At 37.4% G+C, this 14,055-nt stretch overlaps 1 protein-coding gene across 1 annotated transcript in view; it reads left to right on the plus strand.

Moving 5' to 3' along the window:
- The window catches only part of LOC136032582 (band 4.1-like protein 5), a 60,639-nt gene that overhangs the window by 11,954 nt on the left and 34,630 nt on the right, over positions 1-14,055 (plus strand). The window contains exon 3 of the mRNA XM_065712854.1: positions 9,326-9,502. Within this exon, the coding sequence (XP_065568926.1) occupies positions 9,326-9,502 (177 nt within the window). The remainder of the gene's footprint in view (positions 1-9,325; positions 9,503-14,055) is intronic.

The following is a 14,055-nucleotide window of genomic DNA, read 5'->3' on the forward strand; positions in this document are numbered from 1 at the left end:
AAGATCAAGGGCCCTTGTGTTTAACTAGCGTTTCTTAAACAATCAGGACACAAAAGTCAAACTTTAGTGTAAAGAGCGAGGGCTAATAATTTCTGTTCATTTTAAGTTTTGATGCTGATCCTTACTTTCAATTAAAAAAATTAGTTTCGAATTTAATATCTGACTGTTTTTAAAGTCATGCTAGGTAATACTCTTCTTCCCTCCGTGTGCGGAAAATCCCCCCCCCCCATCCCTTCAGAAATTAACCCAGAAGAATTTCTTAATATTTCCCAATAACCAATAGGCCTATTATATGTGAACAATATGGGCAAATTGTGAAATTTACAGTCCTCTCCCCAGGGACATGGGTTATTATCACCAAAAGAATAGCTGTTGGACCTTTCGACTATGCTGAATTGAAAAGCTATTGAAACAATTAAGTGAAAGGAGGTATATTTGGTCGCTGATCACCAAAAAGGCTAAGAGTACTAAGATAAAACTTCAAGGAAATATTGAGTAGAAGTGCTGAACTAAATCAAAACACATTGTGTAAATGAAGTCTTTCTAAAAGTTGCTCAGGAACAGCTTAGGGTCTTAAGCTGGAACTTTGTGGGCATGCCAAGGGGAATATTTAACTGAACAAAAGAAAATATGTGCATGCTACTACTACTCCTGCAAGTGCTATAACTGCTACTACTTCCAATTCAATTGCGACCAACACTAAGGCTAAGTGTATTAAGGTGGAGCTTTCAAGGAAAGTTGAGGGGAAGTTGAACCAAATCAAAGGACACTGAGTGCACACAGGCTGTCAATAGAGCGTATCAGCTATACTTTAGGAATGACTTAGATTATCAAGTTGAAACCTACGCCTTATCTTGAAGTAACTGACAGGCTCTATATGATTACTATTGCTGTAACTGCTATTACTACTGCAAGTTCTACAAATGCTACTTAAATTTGGGGTATTAAGGTAAAAATTCCCCGTAATGTTAAACTAAATCAATATATATATATATATATATATATATATATATATATATATATATATATATATATATATATATTATGTGCATTTACGTTGTCAAAATGGTATACTAGTAATATCTTAGGAACGGCTTAAAGTATTAATTTCAAGCACTATGGGTGTGCTAGTTCTACAATAAATTCCACTTTTACAAGGCTTACTTATGCTACCACCATTATTACTGCAGCTACTAAGGCCTAAGCTATTAGGGCGAAATTTTCTGGAAATGTTGAGGGGATGTTGAACTTGCAGGATATCAAAAGAGGTGTCTCAGCAATATCCTAGGAAGACCTTAGGTAGTTAAGTCTAAAATTTTATTGCATTTGAGGGAAACTTTAAACCACTTAAAAGGCACTATTACTGAGACTAATGGAATTAGCTGAAACTTTCAGGAATGTCAAAGGAAATGTTTAACTAACAAGACGAACTATGTGCGTGCAGGTTGTCAAAAGAGCATATAAACAGTTTTTCAGGAATGGTATGAAGTATATCTTAAAGTTTTGAGGGGAATGTTGAACTAACCGAAAGGCACTTTGTGCATACTGTTACTTCTACTACTACTGCTAGGCCTACTACTGCTGCTACTACTGAGTATAAGGATATTCAGTTGAAACTTTCAGGGAATGATTTGAGGGGTGTTGAACTAAATTAAAACACACTTTGTGAATGCTTAGAGTATAAGTTGGAGCTTACAAGATATATTGAGGGGGTGTTGAACTAACCAAAAGGCGCTATTTGCATACTGCTACTACTACTACTACTGAGGCTAAGAATATTAATGTGAAACTGTCAGGTAATGTTGCAGGTTATGCTGAAATAAATCAAAACATGCTATATGCATACAGGTTGTCAAAAGCGAATATCAGCAATTTCTCAAGAATGGCTTAGATCATTAAGTCAAAACTTTCAAGGCATGTTGAGAGGTTAGTTGAACTAACCAAAAGCCATTATGTGCATGTTACCACTTGATTTTCCACTGCTAGTGTTACATATGCTAAGGGGAACAGTATTAAGGTGAGTTTTCGCGTAACAACTTAACTTAGAAATTCTTTCCTAGACCACACTGCCGTTCTAAGATGAAGAAACCTAACTTGAGGTGTTACGTCGAAAATACTTCGTATATATGGGAAAATGAGACCAACACAACTATAAACTAAACATTTCGTTTGCAATTAAAAGACACGAAAGGCTTTGCCACTTTCATGGAAAATGGTTTTTACTTTTGGGCAAAAGTAAAGAAGAAATTTACATCAAGACTTTGAATGAGCTTTGTCCGTGAACTCTCGCTGAAAATAATCTAGTGCATAAATCGGAAGTTCATTATTTTGTGAATAACCTGAAAAGTTATTTTTTTGTGGGTAAAAATATGCTAGTTTCACATATATAATTTTAGTAATTCTACTGATGTCGATCGCTGTAGATGTGATCGAAATTTTTGGACTTTTGTACCTGTTTTTTTTTTACTGTCTAAATAAATAGATTTATCCCCATTTGAAAATGTATTTGTTCGTATTAAGATGAGATTTTCAGGAAGTGGCTGGAGGGATGATAAACTAAATGAAAAGACACTATGCAAGTTGTCTTAATGACGTATTGGGAATGTCTCAGAAATGGCTCTGTTTTTATAGTTGAAACTTACAGGCCATGTTGAAGGGAATGTTGGACTAACCAAAAGGCTTAGAATAAATAGTTGGCATTTTTAGAGCATGGTAATCGAACTCGATTAAATCAAAACGCATTAAGTGGTTGTAGGTTATCAAAAATCTTATCACCCCTATCCCTAGAACAACTTAGATTGTTAAGTGTAAACTCTCAGTACATGTTCAGGGGATTTTGAACCAATAATGAACCGATCTCCAGAAGGCATGGGGTACGTCACCCCGCTCATCCTAATTTCTGATTATTTCGAGTGTCACTCGGTTATTGTTTTTGGAGGTTTTACGCTCAGAGAATTGTTTAACTTCATTTCTGCTCATTTTTTGTTTAATGTAGCTCTTTACTTTTCTTTGAAAAACTTATTTCGTGGAATGAGTTCTTAAAATCAGTTTTTGTTCGTTTTTATTGACATTCCGTAGTCTTTTTCATTGGGAAACAAGAATACTTCATATCTTTTGTTCTTTCCATAAAAATACATAGTTTGACTTACTATTCATATGCTTGAGAATTTTTTTTACAATTTTTTATAGCATTTGTCCTTTTGAAAATGTGGACAAATATAATATTGTCTAACCATTGCCGTAAAATTGTTTCTATGCTATTTTATCAAACTGGATGCACTTACACTATTTGTTGATTTAGCCCAATATCCCCCTCATCAGTTCATGAAAGCTACTCATTAATACCGTAATCCTTGGTAATATTAATACTATCAGTAGCAGTAGTACTGTTAGTAATCATAGTATACACAGGGCAATATCCAGCTTCTTTTTTCCGGGTAGTTAATTTATTCTTGCAGGGGTTTCATATTTTTTTTCTCAGTTTCCCATTGAAAATTTATTTTTTCTGTTTTTTGTTGCGATTTTACGAGCCGGACAAACATTTCAGTGGGGAGAGGTTCAAATCCCCCCTGGTTACGGCCTTGTGTCCACATAGTATTTTTTTTATTAGCTGAACATCCCTCATCACGCTCTGAAAGTTTCAACCTAATATTCTAATCGGTTTTTGATATTTTGATGATACAGCCATTTAACAGCCTGCATACAGACTACGTGTTTTGATTTTTTTTTAACATACAGTCCAATATTTTATGAAAATAGCTTCTTAATGCCCTCTGACTTATTAGTAATATTAGTAGTAGTGGTAGTTGTACGGCCTTTTAATAATCTGCATCCATATAGTGTGTTTCAATTTAGTTCAAAAGTATCTTCAACATTCCCTCAAACTTTCACTGTAATACTCTTAGCTTCAGCAGCACTATTGGTAGTCTTTGTAGTAGTAATTGTAGCAGTAGCGGTCGTAGTAATAGTAGTAGCAGTTGTAATAGTAGTTGTTGTTGCAGTAGTAGTTGTAGTGTAAAAACTTGTAGTATTATGCATATTTTGAATTTGCCTAGTTCAACATCCCCCGCAATATATTACGAAATTTCCCACCCTTAGCCTCGTTAGTAGCAGTTGTGGCAATAAAATTAATAGCAGCAGCAATAGTAGTAGTTGCCTTATGCGCAGAATGCTCCCTGAAACTTCCACCTTAATATCCTTAACCTCATTAGAAGTAATAGTCGTATCAGTCGTAAGTTTTCATATATTTACGTCCCTAATTAATGCTTGTTTTAAGCAAGGGGAGTTCCCCAATTGTCTTATAATCGCAAGAATAACTCCTGTGTTTAAGGGTAGTAATAAGAATGATTTGGGTAATTATAGACCAATTTCATTATTACCTGTTGTTTCACGAGTTTTTGAAAAATGTATTAATATGAGAATTTATGAGTATTGGGAACGTCATACACTTTACATCCAATTCAGTTTGGTTTCAGGAAGGGTAGAACAACAGAAATGGCGATTTCATTTATTACTACTGTAGTTAATGATGCTCTTGATAATAAGCTTAGGGTAGCTGGTATATTTTTGGACTTAATTAAGGCGTTTGACACTGTTGACCGTCGATTATTATTGAAAAAATGTGAATTTTATGGATTAAGGGTTGCTACATTGGGTTTGCTCTGCAGTTATCTTCAAAATAGACAGCTGTGTGTCAATTTTCAAGGTTCAATTTACAATTTACAAGGTTTTACGTTTAGTAAAAATGTTCTTAATTGGGGGTTCCCCAAGGATCTGTACTCGGTCCAACTCTGTTTTAATTTTTATTAATGATCTGCCGCATGTTGTGAAAGCTGTGCCCAGAATTGACGACTTTGTTGACAACGGCCCGAGTAAGACCCAGGTTACTATGCCCTTATTTGCTGATGATACAACCTTTGTTTGTGTTGCCCCTACGGAACAACTGCTCATGTCAAAGATAAATGAAGCAATGAGCAAGATATGTACATGGCTTAAAATGAACTACATTGACCTGAATATAGATAAGTTAAATTTTGTTATTTTCTCTCGATCTCCGAATTTTTACCCTTGGTTTACAGAAATGATTTCGGAGCCGGGAATTATCAAACGAACAAGGTTCACCAAATACCTCGGAATCAATGTTGATGAAACCCTATCATTTAAAGATCATGTGAAGTCAGTTTCGAAAATATTGTCACGTAACTTAGGCATCATGCGCAAATTAAAACATATTTTCCCCCCAAATGTTCAACGGTTGTTAAATTTTCCCCTGATTCAGCCCTACATTTTGTATTGGTCGTCGATTTGGCTTGGTACTTTCCCTTCGATAGTTCGTCCAATCCGTGTGATCCAGAAAAATGCTATCTGAGTTTTTTGTGGTGTTGAGAACCAGGAGTCTATGAGGTCTGTGTATACAGAATTAAATATAATGCCTGCTGCTGGATTACGTGATTCTTATACGTTGATTTTTATAAATTAGCATTACAGTGAAAGCCTTCCTGATTGTTTTTAAGGAATATTTTGTGAGAGATCTGATGTTCACCACCACGTTACTCGGATACGAGGAAATGCTGAGGTTCTTCGATTAGTTTCAAGTAGGTCTTCTTTTTCACTTAGTTACAGAGCTTCATAACTTTGGAATAAACTGAATATAGTTATCGAAGAAATAGGTAGCTTTGGCCAATTTTAGTCTGATTCACGTCTGGAGTTGCTCGGTAGGTATACTTTTGAAACAGATTAAATAAAATAAATTTTCCATAGATTATTCATTTGTAATATTTATGAAATTTTTTGTTTGTTATTTTTTTTTGTCTCTTGGGGTCACACAAGGTAATGTATTGTTTATGTTTTTTATGTTTGCTGGTTTCTGTATATGGTCTCATTTTACACATTCTCATTATGGTCTCATGTTCCTTGAATTTAGCACAACCTCACAAGCTTCGCTTATCTTGTGCTATTGATTAAGAATGGTTTATTTCTAATAAAATTGTTCTACTATTATTACTACTACTACTACTGCTGCTACTACCACTACTAATAGTAAAAATAGTGGCAACATGCACTTAGTGTCTTTTGGATAGTTCAACATCCCACTGAACATGCCCTTGGTAAATTTGCCACCCCTGTCATCATTCTCAACAAGTTCCAACTTGAAATTCTCAGTCATTCTTGAATTAAATATATAGAGTTGGTTTTTAGGTAGGTGTTTAATATATGCGTTCTGAGTTGCCTGCTTTATATAATTCTCTGTCGAAATTTCCATACTTTTGTTAATAAAGTATTATTTTTTCATCATATTTTGGTAGATTTGATTAAGATAAACCTAAATCCACTTGTTGGGTGGGTTCGGAATATTTAACAAGTACCAAGAAATCTTGCCCCTTTCTTAAAAAGATCAGATCAATTTATGGCATCTGAATAACAAAATTCTCAAATAAATAATAAACAATTCATAATAAAAACAGAGCTAAGAGCTCATATGGCACTTGTGACGAGGTCAGAAGAGCCAAGAGCTCATATGGCACTTGTGACGAGGTCAGAAGAGCCAAGAGCTCATATGACATGAGCTCTGACAAAATTCTGAGAATTAATAGATTGCTTTAAAAGGAAAATCAGAGGCTTAATACCGGTCAGGATTTCAAATAAGAGCTCTGCATCACGAGGTCCTTCTAAATATCAAAATTCATTAAGGTCCGATCACCCACTGGTAAGTTCAAAATACCTCAATTTTTCCTCTCCCTTCAGCCTCCCAGATGGTCGAATCGGGAAAACGATTTTATCAAGTCAATTTGTGCAGTTCCCTGACACGCCTGCTAATTTTCATCGTCCTAGCACGTCCAGAAGCACCAAACTCGCCAAAGTACTGAACCCCACCCTCTAACTAACCCAAAGAGAGCGGATCCAGTCCGGTTACGTCAATCACGTATCTACGACATTTATAAGCATTTTCCAAGATTTCCGGTTTTCCCGTCTAACTTCCTCCAATGTCAGGATACCTGGTCGAGGTTTGAAATAAGAGCTCTGAGACATGGGCTCCTACTAAATATCAAATTTCATTAAGATCCGGTCACCCATTCTTAAGTTAAAATACCTCGATTTTTTTAATTTTTCCAAATTAACAACCCCCAGCTCCCCTAATGAGAACGGATCCGTTCCAATTATTTCAATCACGTATCTATAACTCGTGCTTATTCTTCACATCAAGTTTCATCCCGATCTCTCCACTCTAAGCGTTTTCCGAGATTTCCGGTTTTCAAAATTTCCGGTTTCCCCCTCCAGCTCCCCCCCAATATCACTGGACCTTGTCAGGATTTAAAATGAGAGTTCTAAAGCACAAGATACTTCTAAAGATCAAGTTTCATTAAGATCTGATCACTCGTTCGTAAGTTAAAAATACCTCTTTTTCCTATTTTTTGAATTAACCATTCCCCCCCCCCCAACTCCCCCAAAGAGAGTGGATCCGTTCTGGTTAGTTCAATCACGTATATAGGACTTGTGCTTATTTTTCCCACCAAGTTTCATCCTCCCTCCACTCTAAGCGTTTTCCAAGATTTTAACCCCCCCCCCCCAACTCCACCTTCGAGAGTGGATCTGGTCCAGTTATTTCCTTCACATATATTGGACTTGTGTTTATTCTTCCCACCAAGTTTCATCCTGATCTCTCCGCTTTAAGCGTTTTCCAGGATTTCCGCCCCCTCCCCCAATGACACTGGATCTGGCCGGGATTTAAAATAAGAGATCTGAGTTACAAGCTCCTTCTAAATATGAAACTTCATTAAGATACGATCATTCCTTCGTAAGTTAAAAATACCTCATTTTTTCTATTTTTTAGAATTAACCATTCCCCCCCCCCCAACTCCCCCAAAGAGAGCGGATCCGTTCCGGTTAGTTCAATCACGTATATAGGACTTGTGCTTATTTTTCCCACCAAGTTTCATCCCGATCCCTCCACTCTAAGCGTTTTCCAAGATTTTAGGTCCTCCAACTCTCCCCAATGTCACCGGATGCGGTCGGGAATTAAAAAAAAGCTCCGAGACACGATATCCTTCCAAATATTTAATTTCATTAAGATCCGATCATTCCTTTGTAAGTTAAAAATACCTCATTTTTTCTAATTTTTCAGAATTGCCCCCCCCCCCCCCAACGACCCCAAAGAGAGCAGAGTCCCCCAAGTCTCCGCAATGTCACCAGGTCCAGTCGGGAATTTAAATAAGTGCTCTGAGACACGACATCCTTTTAAACATCAAATTTAATTAAGATCCGATCACTGCTTCGTAAGTTAAAAATACCTCATTTTTCTAATTTTTCATCCGTTCCGTTTATGTCAATCACGTATCTAGGACTTTTGATTATATTTCCCAAAAGGCTTCATCCGGATCCCTCCACTCTAAGTCTTGTCTAAGATTTTAGGTCCCCCAATGACTCCCTGCAATGTCGCTGGATCCGGTCGGGATTTAAAATATGAGCTCTGAGACACGATATCCTTCCAAGCATCAAATTTCATTAAGATCCGATCACCCGTTTGCAAGTTAAAAATACCTAATTTTTTCTAATTTTTCCGATTTAACCGTCCCCCCACTCCCTCCCCCCAGATGGTTGAATCGGGGAAACGACAATATCTAATTTAATCTGGTCTGGTTCCTGATAACCCTGCCAAATTTCATCATCCTAGCCTACCTGGAAGTGCCTAAAGTAGCAAAACCGGGACAGACAGACCAACAGAATTTGCGATCGCTATATGTCACTTGGTAGAAAGCAAGTGCCACAAAACTGTCAGGTAGGATCCGTGTACGTTTCTTGCACCTAGCATGTGGCTTATCAACGCAAGTGAGTTTAGAACTAGACATATGCAATGTACTCACGATTGATGGTCCTATTGCCAATGTGGCACAATTTTGGTACAAGTTTGAGTGTTTCATTGTCTCAAGCTATACATTTTGAGTAGTCTTACCGTGATGGAACTACTTCCATAGAATGAGCAAAGGACTTTTCAATCCCTTCTTCTGTTAATAATATTTTCTATGATTTTGTTTCAAATGTAAAATTGAAGCATGTTTTTGAAAGGAAAATAAAATTCCAATAGAATGTCTTTAGAGAGATTCATGGTCACACCCTACAGTTAGTTTGTTTGACCATTGTCAGTCAGTTAGTTTGACCATAAAGAAGCAACGATTCATTTCATTTTGTTTTTATTAATTTTTTTTCAATAGTTAATTTCGCAGGTAAGGATATCATTGGATTACCTGAAATACTGAAGCAAATGATAAATATGTATGCTGTTTTGAGGTTTATGTTTAGATTAAGCAATAATAACCGTTTTTTTCAGTTGGCCCTCCTTTTACATTCCGACTACGAGTAAAATTCTATTCATCTGAGCCAAACAACTTGAGGGAAGAGTTGACAAGGTACCAGTTTTTCCTCCAGTTGAAGCAGGACATACAAACTGGCAGATTGGAGTGCCAACTTCAAACCGCTGTTGAACTTTCAGCCCTTGCTCTTCAGTGTAAGTCTATTTCTTTTGTTGAGAAAAAAGGAGAATGCAGTTGGAGACTAGAGCCTCTCCTCACCAAGATGCTGATTGGTGGGCTGAACCCATCTTTCAATAAATAAAAGCAACATTAGCACAGAATCCACAAGTACTCTCTTTTAGTTTAAGACTATTAAGATATGAATGAAGTTCAACTTAAAAGTCCCAGTTCCTATTCGATATTTAATTTACAAAAACAAGTTTTTTTTCCAACTGAAAATGAGGAGCAACGTTAAGACTTAAAACCAATAGAAAACATTGCGCATATAAGGGGTGCTTTTCCCGGTTTCAGTCCCTCGTTCTTAATGCTAAAATGTTAAAATTCTTTGAAAATATTTCTCATTCAAATTCAACGGCCCTTGAGTTTGAACAACCTTTCGTGTAGCATTGTGGCACAAAGTCAAATTTTGGTGTAAAGAGTGAGAGATTGAGAAGAGGACATCCCTCTCATATGCAGAATAATTTCTGTCCATTTTATGTTGCTCCTTACTTGCAGTTGAAAAAGAAAACTTTTTATATTTAATTCCTGATCGTTTTTTGGATAATGCTGGAAAATCCCTCTTCCCCTCAGTGAGAAGTCATCCTCAGAAACTTTCCTCCCCACGGAGAAGGAATCTTTTTCCTTCCCCATGGAAAATAGCCCCCCCCCACAAAAAAAAATATATGTTCTCCAAATAAAAGTACTAAATGTGAGCAATGAGTAAATTGTATGCCTTACAGCCCTCTCCCCAGGGGTTGTGGGGGATCAGCCCCAGAGGCATTGTTATTGAGGATCTCAACTATGCTGAGTCAGATGACTATCTCAAGAGTTTGATAGGATGGCTTTTTACAAAGAGAGTCGTTAGGGTGGGGGGGGAGGTACTATTCCTCTCTATTCTTTTTGATCACTTAAAAATGCTCTTGAACTGTTAATTTCCGTTCAAATGAGCCCTATGCTGATCTTCTAGGAATGTGGTTCTTAATGTGAGTTTGATCGTAACCAAGGGACAGTCTCGCGGATTGGACGGAGGTCACAATGCACTTAAAGTAATAATTTCTTTCAAATCTTGTGTCGGCCGATGACAAAAAGATCGCATTCGGAAATAAGTGCCAAAAATTTACATTGTGTTTTTAAATTAAAAATCTATTATCTATTTTTTTTAATATTCAAGCACTAATTTATTGGTATTTGCCGAAACACTTTCGCGACGCGTATGTTATGAAACACCCGCTTGCCTATCATTGATTGCTGTTGATCATGCATCATCGCTTGGTCTATCTGTACTACATAGGATTTTTGCGCCCACTATTACTTTTAGTCGAATTTGAACTGTCGCGACGTTGCGCTGTGTGATAAGTTTTCTTTGTTCACATTATAATCCCTTCTTACTGATTACGTCGAGCAAAAAAAAAAAAAAAAAAGAAAAGGTGAGCGGACAAATGTGTACAATATAGATTCAAACATGTATCAGAGCATGATAAGAGTGCTCGTACTAACTCCATGATTTTTTGTGCTAAGTTGAGTAATTCTAGTCTAGTTCTGGCAAAACTAACAGAAGGCTTCCTTAAGATGCAGGGACATGGAAACTACAAGAAGTTTATGAGCAAAATTCGATGAAAAGGCTACTGTGCCGTTACTCAACATTATGACTTTCAACAAACTGATCACAACATATTCGTAAAAAGTTGATTACCTGATGGTGAAGCAGGACAAACCAGACACCATTGGTGAATCATCTAGAAAAGTAGCTGTGTTTGTGGATATCATGCTGCAAAAGTGACTGAAATTAAGATCATCCCAGTTTCCTCTTTCAATTGAAGCCATCAGCAACAGAATAGAGGATATGAGAAAAGATATTTTGGCTCAGTTAGTTTCAGATTTGATTTCAAGTCTGACAGAATTCAACCTTCAGCACGACGATACTATAGGTGTTTCCAATCTAAGCCAGCTCCTAGCATTCGTGCACTATTTGAAAGACAACGAAATGAAGAAAGAATCGGCATTTTGCAAGCGTCTTACAACAACAACAAATTTAACTGATGTATCTATTTTATGGATGACTTCTTCAAAGACGACAATTCTGCATGGGATACGGTTACAGCAGTTTGTAGGGACAGAACTCCAGAAATTGAGTTCGGAATGGTTTTGGAAGCAAAACCTTGCTTCCAAAACTGGAAAAAGTATTGAAAATTGTAGTTGAACGTGCGAAATGAGTGCAAAAAAATACTCTTAAGCACCGCACATTCAAGGAGCGGTGTAAAAAAGTGAAATCGGAATTCGAGGTACTTCTGATCCATTTCAACATTCAGTAGTTATCTCGACGACATATGCTGATTTCTATTTTTGCCATGCGGCCGGAACTAACCCTTTTTTATGGCACTTGGTATTAACCAAGTGATATATAGCAATCGCAAATTCTGTTGGTCCCGGGTTTGCTACTTTAGACACTTCCAGGTAAGCTAGGACGATGAAATTTGGCAGGCGTATCAGGGACCGGACCAGATTAAATTAGAAATAGTCGTTTTCCCGATTTGACCATCTGGGGGGGGGAGTGGGTGGCCCGTTAATTTGAAAAAAATAGAAAAATTTATGTATTTTTTACTTGCGAACGGTTGATCAGATCTTAATGAAATTTAATGTTTGGAAGGATACCATGTCTCAAAGCTTTTATTTTAAATCCTGACCGGATCTGGTGACATTGGTGGGGGGGGGAGCTGGGAGGAGGAAACCTAAAATCTTGGAAAACACTTAGAGTGGAGGGAACGGGATGAAACTTGGTGGGGAAAATAAGCACATGTCCTAGATACATGATTGACATAACCGGAACGTATCCGCTCTCTTTGGGTTAGATGGGGGGGGGTGGTTAATTCTGAAAAATTAAAAAAAATGAGGTATTTTTAACTTACGAATGGGTGATCGGATCTTTTTTTTTGGGGGGGGGGGTAGGAATTCAAACCTGGTAAACCCCTTTCCCTGGATACGGCCTTGTCTAAAGCACATATGACGATCTGACTTTTCAAAGGTTTATTGGTTTGTAGTCCTATACCTGTTTGTGGTAATTTTTGGTCGTTGGACTTGAATACCCGCTTCAATTTTTATTCGTTACAGGATTTATAATTATATTCATTTACAGCAGTGTCTCTCACCTTTATGGTGAATTTAATCACTGGTTTGAATTTCTGTCATTTTGGTTTTGTTTACTCATTGACTGTAATTCCCGTCTGTCGTGACTTTAAATTTTTGTATAACGTTATTTCTGCTCGTCTTAGGTTTAAGTATCGTTATTTAATTTACTTAAAACGTCGTTTATGCCTATCTTTTTCATGGCACTTGGTATTAACCAAGTGACATATAGCGATCGCAAGTTCTGTCAGTCCCGGTTTTGCTAGTTTAGGCACTTCCAGATAAGCTAGTACGATGAAATTCGGCATGCGTATCAGGGACCAGACCAGATTAAATTAGAAATAGTCGTTTCTCCGATTTGACCATCTGGGGGGGGGGAGTGGGGTACGGTTAATTAGGAAGAATTTGAAAAAATGAGGTATTTTTAACTTACGAACGGGTGATCAGATCTTAATGAAACTTGATATTTAGAAGGATTTCGTGTCTCAGAGCTTTTATTTTAAATCCCGACTGGATCAGGTGACGTTGGGGGGAGTTGGAGGGGGAACCTAAAATCTTGGAAAACGCTTAGAGTGGAGGGATCGGGATGAAACTTAGTGGGAAGAATAAGCTCAAGCCCAAGATACGTTGCTGACATAACTGGACCGGAACCGATATCTTTGGGGGAGTTGGGGGGGGGGGGGTCTGATACCATTTCTCTACCGCAATCCCAAGTCCGAAAAACCGAATGATAAACTCAGCTGAAATCACGAAACAGAAATGGGTAGAGACAATAGATGGCAGCACTTTTAGACCCGTGGGAAAATGCCACATTTTAGCTTCTGTAAATTTTTCTATTTATCATTTAAAGAAGATATATTGGCTGTGGGGCCAGGCAACTGCCGCATATATTTAACCCTTATAGATTTTAGTCCATCTTCAATTTGAAAGTGGTGCCTGCCTGAGTGCCTGCTAGAACGGAGCTTTCCACTCGAAAGTAGAAACATGGTTTGATGAAACGAAAGCTTGGCTGCACAACTTCTGATACTCCTCTCTGAAATAGGTTATATAATCGACTTTACTTCGCACATCAGAGGCTCTGGCTCGTGGACAAGCACAAACCATCCTTTTTGGCCCCAGGCAGGAGTTCTGCGGAACTTTCCAAAATGTAATGTCATATTCATCTATCCGGTCTGAGGTCCACACTTTCCGTAAAAACCGCACAGGTTATACCCTTACCAGTTTCCGGGAATAAGCTGAGATCGGCGGCATAGGGAAAAAAACAAAAAATGGGACGAAACCAAAGTGTTGCTCCGCAACACAATTGCTATCAAAAATGGAACTTCTAGAATCAAATTTTCCTGGTAGAATCTTATCGTCAATTAACCAAACTATCTTATCGTCAATTAAACAAACTATCTTATCGTCAATTAAACAAAACGAGGAT

The sequence above is a fragment of the Artemia franciscana genome, chromosome 1 (assembly GCF_032884065.1).
Source record: "Artemia franciscana chromosome 1, ASM3288406v1, whole genome shotgun sequence".
Taxonomy (NCBI): Eukaryota; Metazoa; Arthropoda; class Branchiopoda; order Anostraca; family Artemiidae; genus Artemia; species Artemia franciscana.